Consider the following 24,213-nt stretch of genomic DNA (forward strand, 5'->3'; position numbering starts at 1 on the left):
AGATGTTATCCCTACAAAGCTGTTAAAGCTCTCCAGAGGTCTCTTACAAAATCAGAATATCTTAAAAAAATGGATAACTCATTTTTTACTATCAATTATATGCCAAAAAATTCATATAACTGCATTAAATGGTAATCCATGTAGCTGCAGAATTCTTTAATATATTTCTTAAGTAATGGGGTCAAAATATAATTAGAGGTGTGATTTGCTACATGAATTTGGAAGCTGTTTTTTGTATGCAGGATATGTCCTGAAAAAAACCAGCAAGAGGAAAGGTCTTGAAAATCGTGCTTCTGAACAACAGGAGATACAGGCATATTTATTCATGGTTTATTCACATCACCAAGGTTTAATTTACTTTGCCCATGAAGCAAGTCCAGACCCGAAGAGCATCAAGACATTTGCTGCCCACCACAATTAGACAAATAACTCGTTACAGCTGCAGTATATCCCAGAACAGGTAATGGGTAGAAAAGGGTTTTCTTATTGATTGCATTTTTGCGGACAAAGGAAAGACTCAGTGCTGGAGGGATGCTGTTGACTGATCATTGCGCTGCCACAATTCCTTTCACTGCTTGTTGTACACGGGGAACACATCTCACTTTCACTTGCCAGGAGCAAGGAACATGTCTAAAGCATATTTTTAACAACTTACAGTCAGATGCACAGAAAAGAGCTGAAGAAGCAAGGAACGCACACACTTAAATGCAGTACAGATGAAGCTGCACACCTTCAGAGCCTGCTTCAAAACTCATTTCTTGCTTGTCAGTAAAACTGCTTGAAATTCCCCAGCAGGAGCAGCCCTGTGACATTGCAAACACACATTGCTCCAGCCTCTGTCTGCAGACATAGTGCCTCTGAGGCTGCCAGTAAGTCTGTAATTCCGCAGTGTTTCCTCCTCAAAATGAGTTTTCTCACATGGGAAAAATGTTAGCAGTTCAGAAGCACACATCGATTCCTGTTCTGAGCTGGGCTGAAACTAAAAGTAAGTTTAAGTCCTCCAAAAATTAGTAGTTAGGGCAATTGCCTGGGATGAGACAGAGTTCCACCGAAGTTTCTGGCCTGCCTGCATTGTGCCAGGACTGGAAAGCTGTTGAGCTGATTCCCAGCTCAGCGCTCCAGCTGTGCCATAATCCCCCACTGTGGGAACAAATCATTGGGTAAAGAAAAATTTATCTGGGCAAAAAAGAGAGATCAACTCCAGGGGTTATCAAATTGCTTCTATTTATTAAGAGATTGGATTGTTATGGCTTGGTTTTTTTTAGGGTCTTCCCTGTTGCCTTATTTGTTTGAAAAAAATCTTACTCACATGGAAGGAATCATAGAATCACAGAATCAGCCGGGTTGGAAAAGACCTCTGAGATCATCAAGTCCAACCCTTGATCCAACACCACCATGGTTACTAGACCATGGCACTAAGTGCCACATCCAGTCTCATCTTAAAAACCTCCAGAGATGGAGAATCCACCACTTCCCTGGGCAGCCCATTCCCATGCCTGATTACCCTCCCTGTAAAGAATATCTAACCTAAACCTCCCCTGGCAGAGCTTAAGACTGTGTAGACTAAGCCCTTCATTCTAAATTATCACATTCATTTCCAAAGCAACTATTAGAAACAGCTGAGGTGACTAAATGATAAAATAGTGGGAGATCACGGAGAAACCACGAAGATGCTTCATGCTGAGCACCATTTCCAGCCTGGCAGGAGGGCACTGCTTTCCAGTGCTGCTGGAGAAGAGACGCGTTTGTGTGGACATGCTTCTGCACGTAGGGACTAGCAGAGACACCCCGGCTTTTTAAATCAAGCCTCCCTCAGCACATGCTGCCTCCTCCCTGACCAACAGAAGGTTCTGGCTCTTCCCAATCCCACCTCCTGCAATTAAACCCTTGGAAGGGCTGTCCTCACCAGCCTCGCTCCATAAATGATAACTCTGCTATTCCCAGCGGTGTTGCTTCAGTCATCCAATCTGCATACAAATACCCTTTGGGCATCCAGCTGACTTCCTACAACACTGTCATGGTAGTCTCAGTCTGCCTCTTAATAAGAATCTCATAAGATTATTTTAAACAAGTATTTACTGCTTAAGCAAACGTGCATCTAAGGCATCTTCTTTCTAATGCCTTTTTCAGCTGTTTTTTCTCCCCTCCAGCTGGTATCACTTTTCAGTTGCCTGCCTAGCGTTGGGGAGCCAGTTAGCATCTGCTTTTGCAAAGAATTCCATTATCTGCCTTCATTACCAGATACTTTACACAAGGCAATTGTAATTCTGTTGTTGCTGCATTACACATGGGACACAGCGATTCCTGTTTTGGCACCACATTCGGTGACAATATGCCTATCACAACTTCTACAAACATATCTCACCAAGGATATTTAACTGCTAATATTGCATCCAGGTTCTTTTAAAAATATTACACAGCTGTAACATGAACTAAAAGCACAAGTAAACACTTTAGTGATCTCTCCTGCAATAATATCTCCCAGTTATATTAGCAGACAATTACATTTCAAAGAGAAACCCTGGAAATGGAAGACAACTGCTCTCAAACAATATACTATTATGCTGCTGCATATGTTTCCCTGCCTCAGCCACTATTCCTATTATATTAAACAGAGAGATAAAAGAAATAAATGGGGACAATATGGTCAGGATATTGGAGTTTGCATGATCTAGTATTGCAACAAACACACAATTTATCTGCACAGCAAAAACAGACACCACTTCTCAGGAAGGCAAAAGGCTCTTTAAATTACAGAGAGATATAAAGCACTTGCAAAGGGCTGAGAAGCCTGTTTCCCAAACCTGCTGAAATATCCAGTTAAATGAGCTGAAAGGGAAGAGGTGTTGCTTTGGAAAATGGTGTCTCTGTGTGATGCAAATGAGAGTCCATCTAGAAAGGTAAAAGGAGGATTGAAAAATCTCTGCATGACTCAGCTAGGTGATTTGGTTTAGTATCAAGTGCTCAATATTAAAACTGTCAAGGCAAAATACAGAGAAAAGAAAGGGGAAAAAACACCACAGAGAGAGACAGAACTGGTATTTGTATATAGAAGGTGATACTGAGGATTTTACATCCCTCTTGTGTCACGTCAGATAACTATTAGCAACATATGCTGGCTTTTGGAGACTTTACAATGATCTCATTTTTCAGCCTGTGTTCATTCTAATGCGTTTAGCTCCCATTTTTTATTACATAGCACATAACATGGTTACAGTCCTGGCCTTTTCCGAGATTTCCCTGCTCAGACAGCAGTGCTGCAGCATCACAACCACTGTTCTTCACTTAGTAATGATAGACATCAGAATGCAGGCAGCATCCACTACACAGAGCCAACCTTGCATATCAAACAACTAATTCCCTTCCTGATTTCACTATAAACATTAAAAAAAAATAATGTAGGAAGTCCCTTGAAAGCTAACCCTGGAGCTGTGAGGGCAGCACGTCTAATTTACTGATTACAATTTACAAGAACCTAAATAAGCATATTGAAGGGACCATAATTGAACAAATGGGGTTTAGAATTCTCCCACTACTAATAATATAATAAGCTTATTGTTTTAATCTTCCCACTAGCCCTATGTTCAGCTCCAAGGAGGCAGACAGTTCTTCAAACCTTATCTCAAAAACGATGCACTCGTCTCTTTTCAAAGCTTTAAATTGAAAAATAGAGACAATTTCTGTAATGCTTTTTTAAATTCCACTAAATCACTCCAATTCTTCTCTTGGTGACCAGCAAGCATGAGAAAAATAAGGCAGCTGTATTAAAAACTGGCAAATCTAAATGGAAGAGCCAGAGATCATGTTCTACCCAGTCCCCCTCCCTCAGTTGTTGAGAGGAGAGGACAGAGTCTGCCATATCTTTGTAAGTGCTATTATCTCCAAACCTGGGGGCAGGGAGCATCCCTGCAGTGGGATGGGGCAGCTATGGATTCCCCACCTGATCCAGAAACACAGCACCCTCTACAACCTCCCTTTGACAGCTACACCATTTCTTTGGCAATACTTTGCTTTGAGTATGCCATTCATTTACCAAAACTGAAGAGAAGATTTGCAGAGGAAAATAAACCCCAGTATATCATTTGGCATACTTCAATTAATGTTCCCTTTTAAAAACAGAGTTCCATGGACCCTTCCTCCCCAAAATACTGTCACTCAAAATACTCTTAACATTACTTTTAATTCCATGAGAGAAAGAGCAGGCACCAGGTGCCACACAGAAAAACCTTCTCCAGATGAACAGCTGAGGTGTGGGTTTACACACCCCCACAAACACAACTCACCTAATCTGAAGTGGAAAAACAAGTGTACATTAAACTCTCCTGAGACAATATCCTTACCCTAACTTGAAGACTCCCTCTTTTCTTCTTCTTTTGCGTATTATTTGGTATCTCTGAGTGTTCTCTCTCCTCACTGCTCCCTCCAGCTCAGGCTCCCATTCCATTTTGCTCCTCTCATGCCACGCAAACACTTGCAGCAGCTTCTCAGCTCACACAAGACAACTTTCCTTCTCCTCCAACGCTCTCCTTAAATCCCACTTGTTCCTCACATCACTTTCTATAGTGGAAGGTAAAAATTTCTGGTGGTGCTTGTGAACTAATCTAGGAAGATGGGAATAATGAGAATTTCCACAATCCACTTCAAGTGCCATTTCAGTTTGTTCCCGTGAGCAGGTGGCATTTAGAAACAGTTATCATTAATTATTTCTTCCTATAATCAAGGAACTATCATACACCAAAAGACAACAGCAGAGAGAAAAATGGCTGAAAACCAAGGTAACCGCAGTCCATAAAATCAGGGAGTATCTCCAAAGCTTGCAACACCTCACACCAACATTTTGAACTAATGGACTTTTTGTCAACCATTTTTTTCCATATTTAGGCCCATATTTCCTTATGCAGGCTTCATTCTAAAGCTGCAGTTTTATTACACATTTAAGTCCTCCAAGGAACAGATACTGTATTTTTTTTAATTAGATGAGAAGGCTACGACAAGTCTATTCATACCAATGTTTATCTCAGATCTTTTAAAAGGAGATTTAGTGAAGGTGGGGTAAGTAGAGCATCCTGATGCTAATAATTCCTGATTATAAGGGAATCTGCCCTCCCCTCACACAATACTTCCACTCATTTGCCTTTCAAATGATGCATTAACCCCCATGGAAGCACTTGGGTTTCCTCAGAAGTGACCTCCTCTGGGTACTGTGATCTCGCAATCAGTCACTCAGTGTAGCTGAGCTCAGCTCCAGCTGATGATCCCACAGTCTTACAGGCTTTAGAGGAAAGGACTGGCAAACTGGTTGTTTCCTCTAGATAGGAGACACACTGCTGGAGCATCAGACTGCCACTAGTTGATTAAATACAATCAAATAGCAACAGACATTTTTTCTTTTGATAAAATCCTCTATGAGTATACAAATAGTTATGTGTAAAAATGTATCACATCATGATTATGCCTGGGCCCACAAAAGGCTCAACTGAAGGGATTTTGAAGCAATTACAACCTTAAAACGTGGAGTAGGCTCAAAAGCTGCCGCAGACCCCATTTTTAAGAGAAAAATCCCATAAAAATACTCTACTGTAAATTATTGCAGTATATTTGTGGTACCATGCAGTTTAAGTCATCTAAGGCCAACACACTGCAGTCTCCAGAGCTTCCCAGCCTGTGTGGTGGTGATGGCATGGAGCAGCCTGGAGATAAGGCTCAGCTATCACAGCTGCACCTCCCCAGAGAACAGTCTTGCTCCTATTCTGCTGAGGTTTGCCTAACACAGCTCTCCGGGAAGCTTGGATGTGTGAACAGTGTAAGAACGTTAGAAAATACTGCTTTCCATCTGCAAAGTCCCAAGGAAATTTCAGCTATCACCTGGCATCAACACGCCCACCAAGCATCAGGGATCCGTAAGGATGCACGACAGACATGCACGTCACATTCCCAGATGCTGTGACAGATGATTTTTTAACAACTCCTTTTACAAGGCAGTTTTGGAAAATATCTCACAATTGGGACAGAAATTTCTTTTCTAACCTACTCTTTCCAGTAGAGTCACAGAAACATAGAATACCCAGAGCTGAAATGGACTCACAAGGATCATCAAAGTCCAACTCCTGGTAGGACCAGGTTTTCTGGTTTGCTTCTGATCACATTGCTCTGCTGGGATCCATAATCCATTCCCTACATTTGGATTTGAAAGCCGTTTGTTCATTCTATGGAAGAGCAAGAGCGTATGAATATGGGGAATTCAAATCCATTGCTTTTCTGCTTGGTCTCAACACAAAAAAATGAATAGTGTGAACATTTAGATTCTTCCTCCCCTGACAGTAATATGGCGCAACTTGATCTGAGTGTTTCATCTTTAAATAACGATGTTCCCACAAAGAAATTGGCACAGCCACTATCTTGGAATCTTTCTGCACAGAGTCTAATTAAAGAGAACTGTGTCAGACTACTGTCAGAAACTGAGAGTTTGTAACCTAATGAAGACTTTTAGGGGCCCAGTGATAAGTAACTGTAAGAGGCAGCAAAGACAACACCTCTCAGAAGGTGATGAGACATTTCTTGCTTAGTGATTCATTCAACTCAATTAATTTAAGGACCTGCAATGAGCCTGAACCTCCTCCGTGTAGAGGTGGACTAGAGAAAATGGGAAGACTTCTGGATTTAATAATAAAGACTTTCTGACCAGCAAACACAACCTGTATAGATGAAGGCAAAGGTCAACAGAAAATTCTTAAAGGAAGGTCTCCAGGAGAACTGCCACCAGTTGGATGTCATCTGGGACTGTAGAGCCCAGGAAAATGCCCAGAGTTATGCTGGCAAATACAGTGCAAGTCTTAACAGGGAGAAGTCCCATGAAACACTGATCATGATCAGCTACTTCAGGTGTGATTTAACCCAATGGTGATCTTAATTATAAATTTTAATCCTCTTTAATATTTTTAGGTTTTAGTTATTTTGCTAAGGATTGATTGTAACTAGTTGGTTACTACAAAAATACATTTATTTGCCACTAAATATTGTACTTACTTTGCATGTTCCTTCTTTAGGCCAAGCACGGGGATATAAGTATTATAAGTAGATATAGAAGATATAGATATAGTATTTAAGAAAATATAACATTTACAATACATCTGTCACCTGTCAGATATTGTGAACAATTTTCCTTCTATACTATATATTTTCCCTAACAACATACACTGTTTGTATTTGGATACAAATGAGATTGTAATTAAAACACAAGCAACAGCTTTGTAATAAAAATATTGCATACAAACATGCCAATTATGATTAATACAAGAAAAATGTTTTTATTGAAATGTTTTCTTTTAAAACTGGAATATTTAACAGAAGCATTGTTTTTCTCAGGGTAGGTAATGGAGGTTCTGTGGTGATCAAACCTATTTTTAAAGGGTCTAATTTCCACTTTGTCAAGGGTTTCCTTTTGTCTGTCTTTGGGCCTTCACGCACACCTCATTAACGATGAACGCTGTGCAGTGACCTCAGAGGAGGTTCTGCTATCACACCATGGCCACAAACACTTCCAGAATTTTCCAACTGACAACTCTCAACTTCACACTCTGAGTTTTATTCATAGACCAGCAAAGAAAAATATCCTTTTTCAGCTCCTAACAAGTTGTTCAAGTTTGATAAGCTATTTTCATTCCCTCTGAATGAGTTGTAGAGAGAATAGGGCTTTGTTTCAGGCTGCCGAGGAAAAAGTCAAAAGCTGGGTTTTTACTACAGTCAGCTAGGTCCAGATTTCTCTCAATTCTCTGGGTACACACATGCTTTAAATGAAAAAACTATTCAGGAAAATTATGCTAATATGTTAGAGTATGCTCAGAACTTTATGTAGATTGCCTTCTAAAACTTAAAATGCATGTTAAAAGCAGAAAGTATTTGATTTCAATGAACTGCATATCTAATTTAAATTTAAAAGCAGCTTAATACTAAAAAAGATGCATATCCAGATTTTAAAGGGCATAAGGTGACAGTGGGTTTACTTATAGAAGAGACCTGACCAGCCTCATAAGGTCTTTAATACTGTTTATCTCCTCATTTTTTATAAATTTAGACAGCTATCAACATTTTGTTAGGTTTATACCTGGTTTGTCTTCCATTAAACTGATTACAGCTCCTCAAACACACACTATCTGATGACTTTTGAATTTGGAGCTATCAAATTGTACTTGAGTCATCAGGCTTTGTTTGTTTAAGAATAAACCTGAGTTCCCCGAAGTCATGGTTTGCCTTTGATGGCTGAGGTGAAATGAAAAATGAGAGTGAAAAACGACTGGCACCTGGTAAAATAAGAATGAAAGATGACAGCACCTGGCACTACTGCAGATTTCTGTGCCTCAGAACAAAACAAATATACACCTATAATTACACTTTAAAGACTCCTGTTAATAAAAACCTAATAATAACTATTCTGCTATATTTTTCTATATCTTCAGCTATGATGCATATATTCCATTTATGGTGTCTAATGTGTTAATCACACTATTAAATGTAGAGCAGGCACCAGTTAATGATACAGCCACCATGGGCAACTGTTGGCTTCAAGTCCAAGAGAGATCTACAGCTAATAAGACAGAAACCTACTCCTATATCTCGAAACGAGGTTTCTGATACCTAATTTGGCTCTCCCATGATTAAGGTTTAGCCCATGAGAAGTCCCATGAGAAGTGGAGCTGAAGGACAAGGTCTGGTGCCAAACTCCTGCAGGTCACCAAAACCCCAGAAAACCATTTCTCCTCCATGGTGGAGCTGTTTCCAGCAGAATATTTGAGAGGATGACAAAGTGAACACTTCACATGTAGCTAAACAACTAAAATACAAATTTCCAGGCTGAAAATACACTGTTTGATTAATGCTGTTATTGCAAAAGAGAGGGGCAACCAAATAAAGAATTAAATGTCTCTTCTTAAAATGAGAAAGCAAGAGTTTTAGGAAGAATTTTAAATTCTCCTATGCAGTGCTAATAAAAACACAGACTTTTTTCCTAGCACAGAAAATATCAGACAGCAATTCTTGCATTTACACAGCCAGCTGCCATTTTCCTTTTCCATCAGGTGAGGTGGGGGAACCTGGACAGATGATTGGATAACAATTCCGTCCCACACAAAATCTCCTGCTTTTTATCACTGAAATCATAAACCAGCCTAAATAAGCCACACATCTTATTTAATCAACTGCCTTGAGAGTCTATTGAAGGAGTTAATCAGGTTTGTGCTGCACTTATGACATCATAACACTTGACAGATTTGATTAAATAAAACAATATTTTGTATTAGAAGTTCTATTTCGATTATTTTTAATCTCTGCAAAGGACAGAGCCTGGCAGACCTGTTTTTTCTTCCACAAAGAAGATTCAGAAAATAAATGTACCAGGGTCAGACACCTTTGCTTCAAATAAGAGGTGCTAAGCAAGGCATTAATTTCTCTGCAGAAGAAAAATTATATCATAAACAAGTGAACAGAGTATTTGAACAGACTTTTTTTTTTGGTACCAAAATATGTTATTAGGCAACAAATAGCTTCTCTTTAATGTAGTTAATGAAATAAAGATATTAATGGATTAAGCTTTGAGCATTTTTTTAAATGAACTCAATTATAATCAGGAAATTGATGATGTATGTGAACACAGACTTGCAATATGTCAAGCACTCTCTTTTTCCTTCCGGCAAAAGAAATCCATCTCCAAGGATTTACCCAAGAGGAAGAGCTAAATGGATAAACTTCACTATATTAAATAGACTCACTTTTTCCACTCTGACTGGAGGAGCAAATCAACTAAGAGAAAGTTAAAAAACAAAGGCTTGAGGGAAAAATAAGAGTGGGGTATGGCAATTTTTACTGTAATTCTTCTGAGTAGATATTCAATAGACTTTTTTTTTTCTCTTACGGAATTCAGCCTTCAAACGGGATGATTCAGATGCATCCATTACTTACTCTTCAGGAACAAACATTGTCTTTTGGGTAAGTTGGAACTCCATGGATCCTCCTTTTAATTCTATTTTATTTTTAAATTTACATGGCCATCTAACCTCTGGAAACTGTGGTGTGGTGCTCCAGAAGGCTCAAGATGCTCTGTGTCTCTTACGACAGATGGTCAAGCAAGACACTCAACAGATGGCAACCAACCAGAAGAGATGCCAGGTCTTCCCTACTGCAGTCCTGGGGTTATGCTCCGGTGTTTATTAATTACATTTTAATCTCTTAATTTATATTAAGTTTAGTTCTAATATGGTAAATAATTTTATTCTGTTTTTCTATAGGAACAAAGCATATGCAACCATCCCCTGTGCAACCCAAGCTGCTGCCCCCAAACCTTTGAGCGTGTTGGCCAATTGCAAATCTGACGGTGGACCAGCGGTCTCAAAGGAACTATAAAAGGTTCATGAAAATAGGCAGGAGAGAAACCTGATAAATGCCCTGACTGGGGGAAAGGCCTCAGTGTGAGATCACACTTTATTAAAGCGTCAAAGAATTCACATGAGAGAAAGGCCCCAGAACCGCTCCAGCCACAGGAAAAGCTTAAATCGGAGCTCACACCTTCCTCAACACCCAAGTCAGGCAAATGGGAGACACAAATCTGTAGGAATCCAACTTCATTAGCTGCAGCACTCACAGAACTACTCATTAAAATCTTCACAACTCTGCACTCAAGCCGTGAGTGGAGGTACCCAACCGGTACCTCTGTCCTCCCTCAAAACGGCTCTTCCGAGCCCAGAAATCAGCCAAAAAGGCAGAGGAGGAGGTCTGCCAACACATGGCTGTCAAGGGACAGGCAGGAGGGGCTGGAGCAGATGTACCAACTGGCTGCTATACAGCCCCATCCAGGGATGCCGGAAGGGTTATCCCATTGGATTGCTCCGATGCCAGGAGTCATCCACCAGCAGCTGCTGCTGGTGCTGCTCACTCTGCCCTTCCAAGCACTGTCCCTGACACATGTCACTGTGCCAGTCCTGCCCTTTACATCATCACAATATGCCTCCTGCACACACGAAAGAATGACCACAGCATTCTGCCCCCGAAAGGCTTCACTGAACTCCCTATTCCTCACAAAATCCCTTTCCACCTCTTTCTTGGCCCTTGCTCATTAGCTGCCCGTGCTCATCCTCGCATACAGCTCTGCTTGCTCACTCATCCATCACATCCCTGTCTCATCTCATTTTTCCCCCTTCCACTCTTCTCCCAGCCCTTCAGCAATACTTCACTACATACCACACCGGCAGGCTGGTCACTTGATGGCTTTCTGCCCTTGAAAAACAGTATTTAAAGAATCACATCTTCTATACAAACCATATTTTAGAAATCACATCATCTATAGTTCTAACAAGCCAATCCTGAACCAAACTCTTGCTGTTAAATTACAGCATTGTCTATTTAAATCCATTAATGATGCACAACAAAGTGATACTGTATTAATCCTTAAATAACCTGTTATATCCCTTAGAACGATAACAGGTGACAAAATGGAGGAAATTACAGCCAAACCTTATGGGTTTAAAACAGATTTTTTTGCCAAACACTTGAAAAAAAAAAGTAGTTTCTGGTTCAGAACACAATTGGCATCAAGGTTTACAATTCAGTGCAGAAAAAAGTCTAGATTTGAAGGTCCAAGTTGCAGGTAAGCCTCGCACAGGGGGCAGGAGGGTCCAGCACTGGGGGAATCTCATCCCTCCTGCTTCCATGGGCATCACCTGTTCTGCTCTGGCTGAGTGGCCCCAGTGACTATGCTACAGAACAGTCACAACTCAGCCAGACAAATTTAAGGACCATTTCACACTGCAGTAGTACAGGATACACTTTGGTGTTGTTTCAAGCTACAGCAAATGCTGTTGTTTGCTGTTTATTCTCAGAGCACCTGGAGGGATGGAAACTCAGTAGCATAATATCTTTAAAAACCATTTGGAAGGTGCAATACCTCTCTGCTCTCACAAGCATTTTATTAAAAGCCATAACTGTATGTGCACATACAAGCAAATTCCTTTTGTCTTCATACCCTCTGGCACTTCCATCCAAATTCCTCCCAATTTAGGGATGTGGTTCACCTCTTAAATAACAGCACATTACAGGTATGGGAACTTATGTAAAATATCTCATAATATTCCCAGGACCAGAGTGGGAAGTCTGTACCTCTGTAGAGGTACTGATACTACAAGATACTAGAAAGTTTAACATTTACAGGTTAAAAAATGCTACTTAAACCTACAATTCTGAAATGGCAGAAAAAAAATCAATATTTTATAAACCTGTAATAGCTAATGCACTTGGTTTTCAGTTAAGAGATACGAAAACCCCTCTGAAACTACCTGAAGTATTGAGAAAAAAAAAAAACCCAAACCAAAAATCTCAACTGCTAAAAGCACTTGGTATCTATGGAACAATCACAAAATGGTATGACAACAAGGTTTACCACTTCTGACTTAGAGCAATTTACATAATTCACCTGTAGCTCTGTCCCCTGGTAGTAGCACACTCATCACCTGAGCAGAACTCCCAAATTTGGCTTGCTCAGCTGCTGCTGTTGGATGGCAGTGGCTCCTGGCTCAGTGCTAGCCTGTCTGCACTAAGACATGAGGAAGAGTGGGGCCCTCCCCCACACTTAAGCCTTGTCCTTCCCGCAGACCACGACCCCAAACAGTCCCCTCAACTGTCCTGTTCCCCTGTTGTATGTTCTAATTCACAAACCCCATTACTCCATTTTGTTCCCCTTCTCCCTTATGTTCTCAAAACAACTTCAGAATATGATGCCAACATCAACTCTGCTCCTCGATCTGGGATTCCAGAATGATTTGGATTGAACAGGACTTTAAAGCTCATCTCATTCCAAACCCCTTCCACTAAACCAGGTCACTCCAAGCTCTGTCCAACCTGGCCTTGAACACTTCTAGGGATGAGGAGTCCATGACCTCTCTGGGCAACCTCAGTACTGCAACATTTCCTCTAATAACTTTTTGGAGAAGCAGAGACAGGGAAGCACAAGCCACAATCTCCAAGCACTGATGAAGTAAACAGACATGCATGTCATTATAGTGATTATAAAAGGCTCATTATTACTTCTGGGGTAGCAGAAAGAACCACTTGCCCTTCAGCCACTTGTCACATCTCTACTTATGTCAATGTGGCAATAGTACTTTGAATTTGCTGATAAAATAGAGATGTTCATCTGATGCAGACAGCTATTTTTACACATAAATATATACACATAGCTGTATATAAATTTCCTTCCTATTGTCATTAGCTTTCAAGTAGTTTTCAATACACACGTGGCCACTACAAGGCATAAAGTGAATTTTTACTAGCCTGTCACAGTGTACTGCAGGCAGCACCTACAGATAAATACTCTGAATTGCTCTTTAAAAGCCACCTATCATGATAAAGAGCAATTACACACCTGCTAAAATTGATGACCGGCCCCTAAGCCACTACAGTGAATAAGGGAGGATCAAGTCTTCAGACTGAGCAGCAAAAGATAACTTCAACTTCCTCAAACAGTTCGAGAAGTGATTCTGGACAGCTGCCTCAACTGCTGCAATACTGTGGAAAACTAGGTAATATCTGTAAAGAATAAAATTATTGTCATTTAACATTTTTATATTTCCCTTCTGTAGAGCCTTACTTCCACTACATACTGGGATCAGCTTCTGCTTAAACCAAGCAGACCACTTTGGAACAGAGCTATTATGCAAATAATCTGCTCTGTATGCTAACTAGAAGCAATGCTGTGCTAGTCTGGGCAAGACATGAGGCACTGTAGAGTTTTCAATTCTTTTTCTCTGTGCAGTGGAGCAACATCATTTATGATGGTAATGACGAAAGATATCTTCCTATCTGAAAATCAGATTATTAGTCAGGAATATAAACACTAAATCACCTTTTACGAGATGGTGTTTCATTTATTTCAATATTTACATCCTTTTAACATATTTTTAGTTGCAAGTCATTGCAATGATATTAAGTGTACTTCAATATAAAGATCTACTTGTATTATCCTCTCTTAGCAAGTCTGTACCTGTGTATACAGATTTATACCACAGGCATTATCTTCTCTCTGCAAGTTACATGAAATTACTTATCTGCAACACCTGAGTAAGATCAAAGATCCCAAACAACATCAGTCACCTGCACTGTGCCTCAGACAATAATAATGTAATAACCTTATAACATCAAATCAGTGTATCTCATGCCGAGCATTTCTGTGCTATTCTCTGGATACCTGGCTTGTGCTGGAAGAAAAGATCATACCTAAGAACAAATGCAATCTAAGGCAATATTTAAAGATTAGATTATCTTTCATTGCAAATAGCTCATTTGTTTACTATCACATTGCTTTATTCTTGTTTTGCCTCCTTGTACCATGAAAATGCTGAATATTCAGTTTAGATTCCCAGCAGCTTTTTATTTTAGTCTAAAAACATTTACCTAACACATTCTTAACAAGCAAAGTGAAGAAAATTCAGCCATCTGTCTCTGCATTACAATAACAGTTATGGAAGGGTAGATTATTCTATATAGCAGGAAATTTAATGCTGGGAATCCTTATACTTTAAGCACTTCGTGCTCACGTCAGTTTTGTATATAAGAATGTTCAGCACTAACATACACAGAAACAATGATTTAAAAGCAAACACAAGGTAAAATATTTTAAAGACATTAAATGCATTCAATATTCCAATCATGCTATATGTCCACACTTCAAACCGAGGGGAAAAAAAATAAATATCTCTACTGTTATTTTCTTTCTCCAGCACTTCACTAGTTCTAAATTATCACTAAAAATACTTAAAAATTACTTATTGGGAACAAACACAATATAGAGATAGATGCGAATCCTTACCTGGGAAACCCCCTTGTACCATTGCTGTACCAGCATGTGCTTCAGGATATCTGCATTCCTGACAAACATTCAATGCTGTAAGCAGCTCAAATCCTCATCACACACAGACTCAGGGCTTGTCTTTCTTCTGACGACCTTGGGCCTATTTTCCTGAGATTTTTCTCTCCTTAAGGGCAAACCGTCTGTCTGTTTCTATTATGAGATGCCATCAATTATATTAATTTCAGGCTGCCCACGAGCTCACAGTTACATCTGCCAGCGGATGGGAGCTGCCTATGGAAGTATGCAGGGAGTAGCAGATCCCTGGTTTCCCACATCTGACCCACGGATGCTCTCAGCTGCTGTTTGTGCTCTGGCTCACTCTGCCAGCATCCGAATGACATCTCCATCCCCAAACACGAGTCACCTCCAACGTGTGTTTATATCCCTGGGAACTGCAGGTACCTTCCTGCTTAATGACCCACTGCATAGCAAAGGAGCAGTTAATAATGTTATTTATCTAAGCATCCTTTTCATGCAAGCTGCAGGGGTTAAAAATTAATTTCTCTTAGTCAAATGGCTTCATTAAATCCGTTACTTCCCAGTGCTGCAAATTGTGCAGTTTCCCCACACTGATATGTGTTCGTGGCATAGGGTTTGCTTGTTTTGTTTTTATTTAATGTCAGAAAACAAAACCAATCTGTCATTATAAGCATAAAAAGGCTCAAACTTCATCATAACTTGTATTTTGCTGAAAACCTAAACAAGCAGTATTAGTTTCACTGCAATGAATGCTGAACTGAAACACTGAAAAGACTCAAAATCCTTCATTTAGTAATTAAAAAAGCAAAGATAAAATCTCTCTCTAAATTTATAAACATACTTAGTTATTTTGGGAAGTCCTTACTAATTCTCTCTTCCAAATGTTACATTTAAAACAACTCAAAATACTCAGTTATTTCGTTAATACCATTAATTTGTTCATTTTTAAAGTTCATTGTCCTTTCTTTAGAATATGTCTCACAGCACATACACAGCCATCTGTTCAATGCATTATGTCAAGCACACAGTAAAAAACCACAAGAAGTCCCAGCTGCAATTTTAGTATTACTTCATCAAAAATGTAATTTCCTCTTGCAATACTTCATCAGATGATAACTGTGCATGTGATTCACAAATAGAGTAAAGAAAGCAGCACAATAACAAAACCCCAAACTAACCCACAACCTCAAACTACAATGACACCAACTCCCTCATCCATCCTCATGTGGCACAGCAGCTTGTGGGTCTGCCCAGCATGTTCTGGATATGATTTTAGGGCTGGTTACAAAACCTATGTATTTGAGCTAATTATGGGTCAGAACAAGAATAGGAAAAGAAGATTAGCAGTACAGAGTCACATTAAATAGAGATTAACACAGAGCTGAAAAATGAAAGTGTCTGCTCTATTTGTCTAATCCTGGCACTTGCATGGTCTTTGGAAATCCACCCTATTAGATACACTTGTTACTATATTTAAGGAAATTAAATACTACAATTACTACTTTTTCAATATTTTATTTTCATAAAGCTTGAAGCCTTTTCTTCCAAGCTACATCTTCCTCTTTGAACATCATCTCTATTTGCTGTTGATTGCAGTGACATCTATTGGAGAGGCAGTGTTTGGCTACATGAGCTGCCTCAACTGAAGATCAACGTTTTCTGGTGATCCCCCCCACTCAAATCAAAGCAAAATTCAGGGTTGCTCTTCCTTTGTTTTAGAACAGCTGTGCATAAAACAGACTCCAAACAGCCAGATACCCAAGAATTATATTATGAGTGGGTTTGCTTTTATTCAGTAATTTGTTAATAATTCTGTTGCTTTCCCAAAGTGCTGATGATGTTCACATCCTCACTCACAGCAGTGCACAGATACTTCCTGAGATCCTGTTTCTGCACACCCCATGTACTTGACCATACCTCCCTCAAGGAGCACCTTCCACTAGACCAGGTTGCTCCAAGCCCCGTCCAACCTGGCCTTGAACACTTCCAGGGATGGGGCAGCCACAGCTTCTCTGGGCAACCTGTGCCAGGGCCTCCCCACCCTCACAGTAACAAATGAAGAGTCGAATACTAGAGAAGTTTTAAAATCTCTTGCTTTGGTAGAGAAACGACCAACCTCAAAAAGCATTTTAGGAGGATAAATCATTATGCTTTCTTAGAGCTTCATTGATTTCTACATTATCTAGAGACAAAATAAAAGGAAGGGGGCATTATTATCCCCTTATTAGATACAGTTTAATACCCTTGCAGCCAGGAAGTCTGAGCACAGCGGTAGCTTAGTCCATTATCTAAGCTACCTTCCACAAATTTTTTATTATCATCTATTTTTATGATTTTAAACTTATTTGAAACCAACCAGATCAATCTCAGTCAACTAACTGACAAAAGATTTTACTAAAAATGTAACAGCAATTGAAACTAAGGATTTCAAGTTCTTTCAACAGTTGCCTTTTTAGTTTTCTTAGAATGGCTTTTAAGGCCTTTCCTATCTAATTTATGATTGCTTCAACTCAGTTACAAAAGTATATCTAAACTGTACGGTTATGAATTCCCCCAAGGAAAACCTTATGAAACATTCCATTACAAACTACTCTGCCCATCCATTTCCTCTGCTTCTTTTTACTACCAACCCCTCATTATAGCAATAGGCCACAACGGGGTGCACATTAGTCCATTAGCAGATTCTTAGTGCACACCTCCAGCCATCCCCCACTCCAGGAAAACACATCAATGCCTATTGATGCAGTTACAGCACAGCTGCTCCAAGTACAAATAGCTCCTTTGTATGTTCTCCCCTTCTTTTACTTGTTTTGACTAAAAAAAAAAATCCTATTCAAAACCTTATGGTTTTAAGGTTTGGGAAGTCTAAAAAAACCTCTTTCTCCAAAATAACCTCTGCCATGGACAAGTGTGGGAAGGAATAACTCCAAACCTGTGTTGTAACTGTAATCTTTTCAGGTTTGGAAGATGACGGATTTTGAAGGCTCCTTTTGCAACAGGATGCACACGGTGCAAGTTGTACAAAAACTGTTTTGAAGCATAAGCTGAAAGCCCTAAACCAGCAAAGTCAAAGCAAAGAGAAAACAAAACCCATGTCACACTATGTTAGAGCTGGATAATGATACAGATTTAACAGCATCACTAGAAGAAATAAAACAAGAGGAAATACTATTTTCAACGTGCCTTCAAAGTCTAGGAAAAACCAGCTAAGAACTTAGGATATAATACTGGAAGTACTTGTGGTATGAAACAGAAATATAAAGGAGAAGCAGATCTGAAACTTAAGGGTCTTAGGTGCAAGAAGTCACATTTGAAAAAAACCCCAACAAAACAGCTGGAACTGTAAACTTCTCAAACCACAGAAACATGGAGGATATGTATGGAGTTTCTCTAGACCAAGAGGTACCTCACAGTTCTATTCCCAACAAGGATTCACCCTTTTTGGATCAAAAACAACCCTTGAAAAGGGAAAACATCTACAAGAAATTACTGTTTGTTCCAACAAGTCAGCAATGAAAGCTACAGTTTCAGTAGTGGAAAAGCAGGAATAAAAGGGAGCATTGCCAAAAGGCAAGTGGATTTAGCTCCCACAGGGGAGATTAAATCAATACCAAAAGGTTTTTCAGCCACTTTAAGGAGAAAACAGACAAAACACAGAGACTGTGAGGCAGTATGGATGGGACAGAAAGGAAAGAAAAAATTTCTAAGCATGGCAGGAAGACTAACAATGCTCTGCTTTCATTTTCAGTCTGGGGAATGACGAAGGACGTGGAGACACAAGATGAGAGGACGGGTTCAAAGAAGTGACAAACAAGGAGAAAAAATGTCAAGTGGAGCAAGTAAAGTATTTCTGGAGTATGAAAGAAATTGATGAGCAGGTTCGTGACACTGCAGCTGTATTAATAAGAATATTAAAAAAGAAAATAAAATCCATCAGGAGCACAACCAGAGGATGGATTTAACAGCTGTCCCACCTCAAAATGCCCTCCAAGGCCTTCCATGCTATGAAAGAGATGGAGAACTACAGGGAGCAAATGAAAGAAGGAGAGGTTATGATGTGAATTTACCTAGGCTGACACCACACCTTCCTTTTTAAGATACCCTATCTTCTAAATAAGGAAGACAATAAATCTACCTCACCTGTTCACTTATTATTAAAGTTACAAAACCAGTAGAATTAGTAGGATAAGTGGGTAAGGAACAGATCCATATGAACATGCAAATGGACAGTGTTAAAAAGACAAGTGCTGGCCTGGGTTGAGATTTCTGGAAAAGGTGCTCAAGAATCAGGACAGAAGTTATGAACATCAAGCAGTTCACATAAACAATACTGTACTGGAATTCACAGAGAAAACTTTGTTTTTCAAGTGATCACAGAATAGGGACTCTGTAAAAGCCCATTCCACAGCTGCTGAGATGCTTAATGTCATTAAGTACAGTTGGATCATTTCTAACTTGCTTTTTACTTCAAGGGTTGAGGCACAAACTTAGTTTAAGCTTCCTTAGCCTGTTTTTTTATTTGAAAGAAAAAGAATGAGGTGGGGGAAGAATAAAATGGAAAATGCACGTCTTGGTTTTCCAAGATTCATGGAAAAGATGGTTATTGCAAAACATTTTCAGTCAGTAAAAAGGGGAGAGAAAAGGAGATTCCTCTGAACAAACGTGTGCTGCTGCCAAGTCTGGTAGGATTGATGAATTTAATATCAGAAGTAGCTTTACCTTTTGCGCTTTCAGACTCAGCCAGCAATATCGTTAGGGATGGCAGAACAGCTAAAAAATGACCAAGCCCATGAATAAGGAATTATTTCTGAGTAAAGTCTTAACTGAGGTCTAGCAAGCTCTTGGATTGAGGCGTATCCTAATTAGACAACTCAGGTGTCAGCCTACTTATCACATATATCCTTTAACTGGGAATTATAACTTTAATAATGAGCTGAAATGAGTTTGTTACTATTGGAGTTTTACTGAGTCTGTTTGAATTCAATCCAACATCCCCAGAGTCTGCAGTCAAATATTCCTCCCTCACTACCATTCCCCACAGAAACACTGGAAAACCTTCCTGAGGTAACTATGTGGAATACTTCAAACCAGTGGGATGACAAACTCAGTAAGGGGGAATTCTGGAAGTATCTCAGTTCAAGAGCTCACAACTTTCCTTCAAAGCAACAGAGGCAGACCTGAACACACTTCTCCTCTGCCCCCATTACTGTTTCCATGAGAACAACCTTCCAGAATCCTTCTTGTCTCCACCAAAGCAGCCCTAAAAGTGACAAACCAACCAAACTCATTAATTATCTCAGCTTCAATGGCACACCACTGCCAAAGAAATCAGCAAGAGCAGCTGGAAGAGCTTTCCCACCAGCAGGCTCCAAGTTCGGGGCTTCCACTCTGAATGGGAGCCACGGTTGGTTCAAGATCAAAAGCTACAAAGGCATCTCTCTGCTTTGGCTGATCCATAACCAGGGTAAACAAAAACCTCTCCGAGACAAAAGATGATGAGAAAAAAGCACTGTAGCAAAAAAATACAAACCAAACCCCAACAAAAGCCCACAGAGAATCATAGAGTGTTATGGGGTTGGAAGGGACCTTAAAGATCATATAGTCCCAAGTTGTTCAAGGCCTTATCCCACCTCTATGCTGATTTGATACAAAAGAGCATAAAGATAAAAAATAGAAGGTAACTTATTTCAGAAAGTAATTTAGGACTCCTAACTGCAATTCTAGTATTTCTAAATATTCTAGTGGAAAATAGGCTATGGATAATAACATTCCATTTAACCAAAGTTGTAATTCTCAAAGCAGTATGCTGGAATCTAAGTCATGCTGCCAGAAGCTCTCAAGTTCCACTGCATCCTACTCTTTAGGTCCCTACTCTTTCACAGAGTGCATGTTGTTGTAATTCACTGCAAAACCTGAAATGGGACAATTGCAGAACCTTTCCCATAAAAGGTGCTACAAAAAAAAAAATAAAAAATAGGGTCCTTTTTTCAGTAAAGTACAAAACAATAAATCAGTAGATTTTTTTTTTTAATGGGAATTATCTTGCTTGAACAGCATTGTCTGGAATCGCCTGCAAGATTTCTGGACAAGAACTATGCACCAGTGGTTCTCTACCTATGACTGCTCAACTAACACTGCAATTACAACAGTAAAACATAACATCTGCCTTGCCCAAGCAAGTCCTCTAGACACGGCTTAGCCATTTTTAGATTGAAAATAAACAGAGCCCTTCCTCTATCTTTTCGGAAGAGCTGCGCTACAGGAGCCTGGCTGGGAAGAAAAGATGATCTAAGTCACAAATCAGGTGGAGGATTGGATGCTCCAGCCACACTGAGCACTACTGCCCATAATACAACAATAAATGGCAGACAGGTTTTATCACAGTCTGATTGAGTTCCAGGAATGTAATCTGATGTAATGATTGTGCACTACTCACTCTCTGCACAAGCATCCTCATCCTCCTCTTCATCCACGACAGCTTCCTCTGCATGCAGCCTTTCAAGGGCTCTATAAGGAGGTGGCAGTTTCATGGGAGGTGGAGCCCCATATTTTCTCTGATGGATTCAAAGACAAACAGTTACATGTTTTGTAACCTCCCTACACACGAAAAAAATCCTACTGTCTATTGTCACTGTACATGCACAGACACAGTACTTAATTACAATGCTAAATTCTGCAGCAAAGGCTTTTTGTGCAAGAAAGCAGAACAAGAAGTGACATTGAACATTAAAAAAAAGAAAATAAAACACAATTGTGCATGCACATTTACTTGTTGACAAAATACTTCTGTATTGTCATAAACATGAAAGTGTGGACATTATTCAAGGGTTAAAAATAAACATCAAATTACACCCTGTTTCTTATTACAGACTCAATAACTGTCTGGTGCTGATAAATGCCAAACTTTTACATATAAAATATGAACTCAAACCTCTTAGTCCATATATGAATATTTAAACATCACAGTTCATCCTTATTTTGGCTTAAATTTAATAAAGATTTTGAATTATATCTCACAATAAAATTCTATTACCTCACATAAATACAGGCAGCTCCTATAATGATGCATGTAGCGGTGCATGGCAGGAATACAGAGCAGGCTCTGATTCTAATGAAGGCACTTTTCGGCTGAGCAACTGGTTTTATAGCTCCCAGGAACTGGATCCTGCCTTAGTTTGCAATGTGATTTCACTAAATGACGCTGAGCTGCATCCCTTGCAACCCTACTAATAGCAGGATGCACTTTAGAAAGGGAACACCGTGGACAAGATGCCATTAGAGCACCCACAATGTCCGTAATTAATTTCTTCTACAGCTGGGAAATATGACACAACACCCAAACAGCAAACCCAGGATAATGTTTTTTCACTGTGTGCAACCAAAACTGAACCTGCGTACGGAATTTTAAAATCTTGAGCTTAAATTTGTACAGAATAGCATAACCAGGAAGCTGCACTGCAAGCTACATGGAAAATTTGGTGAGGTAAGATAACTACCATCTCATCCATTTAAAAAACATAACGGGAAAGTGTTGCAACACTTTTTTCTGCTGAAACAGAAAAGCAATAATAACTGAAATTAATTCAATCCACTTGGAAACACAACAGCTGTTTTCCAAAAGTGTACAATACACTAGCTGTGCCTCCCACTTTTTTCTTGAAGCCAGCACAAGTAGAACTGTGCAAAATCCAGAAGATCCAGGAAGCATGATAGGGCTCACGTTCTACTTTACTGAGCAGATAAAGATGGAAAACCTGCAGCCTTCCTTTCAGCTGCTTATGACAAATGAGTCACTTTATTATCACTATAATTTAGTAATAACTTACAGTCTAAATGTTGACCCTTTGGCTTTTTAAGACCTTAAACATTTATTAAAAAGTCTGTTTGAAATTACTTGAGACACCTAAGCTTATCCATGGTTTCTCTGTAAGGCTCAGAGCGACAAGTTTCTCTCATCTCTCCTGGCCCACTGAAAAGCCAGATGAATAACTTGTATCTGACTACCCTATTACACCACTTTTTTGTAGTAACACAGAGGCAAAAGCACAGTTTACACAGCCAACAAGCAAAATCATGTTGATATCTGGTTTGTCCACAATTGTTTTAAGTGGTTTTATATAAAACAAAGTGATAATTTTTAAACAAATACATCAACGGAGGAGGATAAACACCAACAAATCAGGCAAAACCTTCAGTATTGAAAAAATTCACCATACAGAAAGAGGCAGGTTTTCCAGCTGCATGTGGCTGCTTTCAAACCAAACTCTTTTGTGACACTTTGAAGACTGGACTAGAAATATCACTGATTCCCCACAGGGATGTGGACTAATAATCCACTAATAGCAACTCTTTCCAACTCTGAGATGGCACTTCGGAAGCACAGTACGACTGCTTTGTGAACTAATGTTCAAAGCTAAAAAGGAGCTACATATTTATGCACTGAAGCTCTTTATTCCACCCACCAGTTTATAGCACCAACAGATGAAAAAGGTTTGAAAAAGATGAGGCTCCCTCTTTAACCTCGGAATGCTGTAGAACGTGACACGCTGGAGTGCTGGAGATTAAAGGCAGCACATTGCAAGAGGATGAGAGCTTTTGAGATTAGAAATATAGATAAAAAAACCCAAGAAAACGGGATTGTAACTGCTTCATTGGAAGTATTATCCACTGGCATGAAAGCATATCTTCAACACCTTTCTTGATTTTTTTGAATAACTGAGCCTTGTAGCTTCTGTACCTGAAAGGAAAAATTTTGGAGGCAAGAGGGTCTTTTCAGGTACCCAGTGTACTGAGTAGGATCAAATGAAAAGTTCATCCTATTTGTAGCTGGCATGTTAAACTGCACCAGGCAAAACTTAGTGTCTGCGTTAATTCTGTCTCTGCTCCTCCAGTTCTGACAAACTCTGAAAGTACCTGACCTACACTCCTCAGTCAGGGCAATTCCCACAGGAAATCACCAGGCCATGACAGTGACATGGCTGGGAATGAGAAATTAATTTTTTTCCCTCACTGAAGCCATGAAAACAAATTCACTGTTTTATACCAGACTTTTTCTCTTTTAAAACTGCTGTGAAGTTATTTGGAAGTCGCTGTGTAGTAACCGCTTCACAATTAGCTGAGCAGCTACAGATCCCTCGGTCATTTCCTTGTTTTACACAGCTATGGGAAATGCAGGAGACTCAGTGGATTTAATTATCCTATAACATGATTTTACTGAATTTCAGCCAGCCTCAGATTAAGGATACTATTTGTGTACACGTTGCTATTTCTCTGTTTCTGCTGAACAAAAGAGAATCAATTTGCTTCCATATGGAGCAAAACAGGTACTTCAGAGAGATGACAGT

General features: G+C 39.6%; 1 protein-coding gene across 7 annotated transcripts in view; it reads right to left on the reverse strand.

Annotated features, from left to right (window-relative positions):
- Positions 1-24,213, reverse strand: part of PATJ (PATJ crumbs cell polarity complex component) — a 145,277-nt gene that overhangs the window by 59,689 nt on the left and 61,375 nt on the right. For all 7 annotated transcript variants that reach the window (XM_064665023.1, XM_064665021.1, XM_064665017.1 and 4 more), the window contains one exon: positions 21,306-21,423. In XM_064665023.1, coding sequence (XP_064521093.1) covers positions 21,306-21,423 — 118 coding nt within the window. The remainder of the gene's footprint in view (positions 1-21,305; positions 21,424-24,213) is intronic.

Source organism: Pseudopipra pipra, chromosome 9, assembly GCF_036250125.1.
Source record: "Pseudopipra pipra isolate bDixPip1 chromosome 9, bDixPip1.hap1, whole genome shotgun sequence".
Lineage (NCBI taxonomy): Eukaryota > Metazoa > Chordata > Aves > Passeriformes > Pipridae > Pseudopipra > Pseudopipra pipra.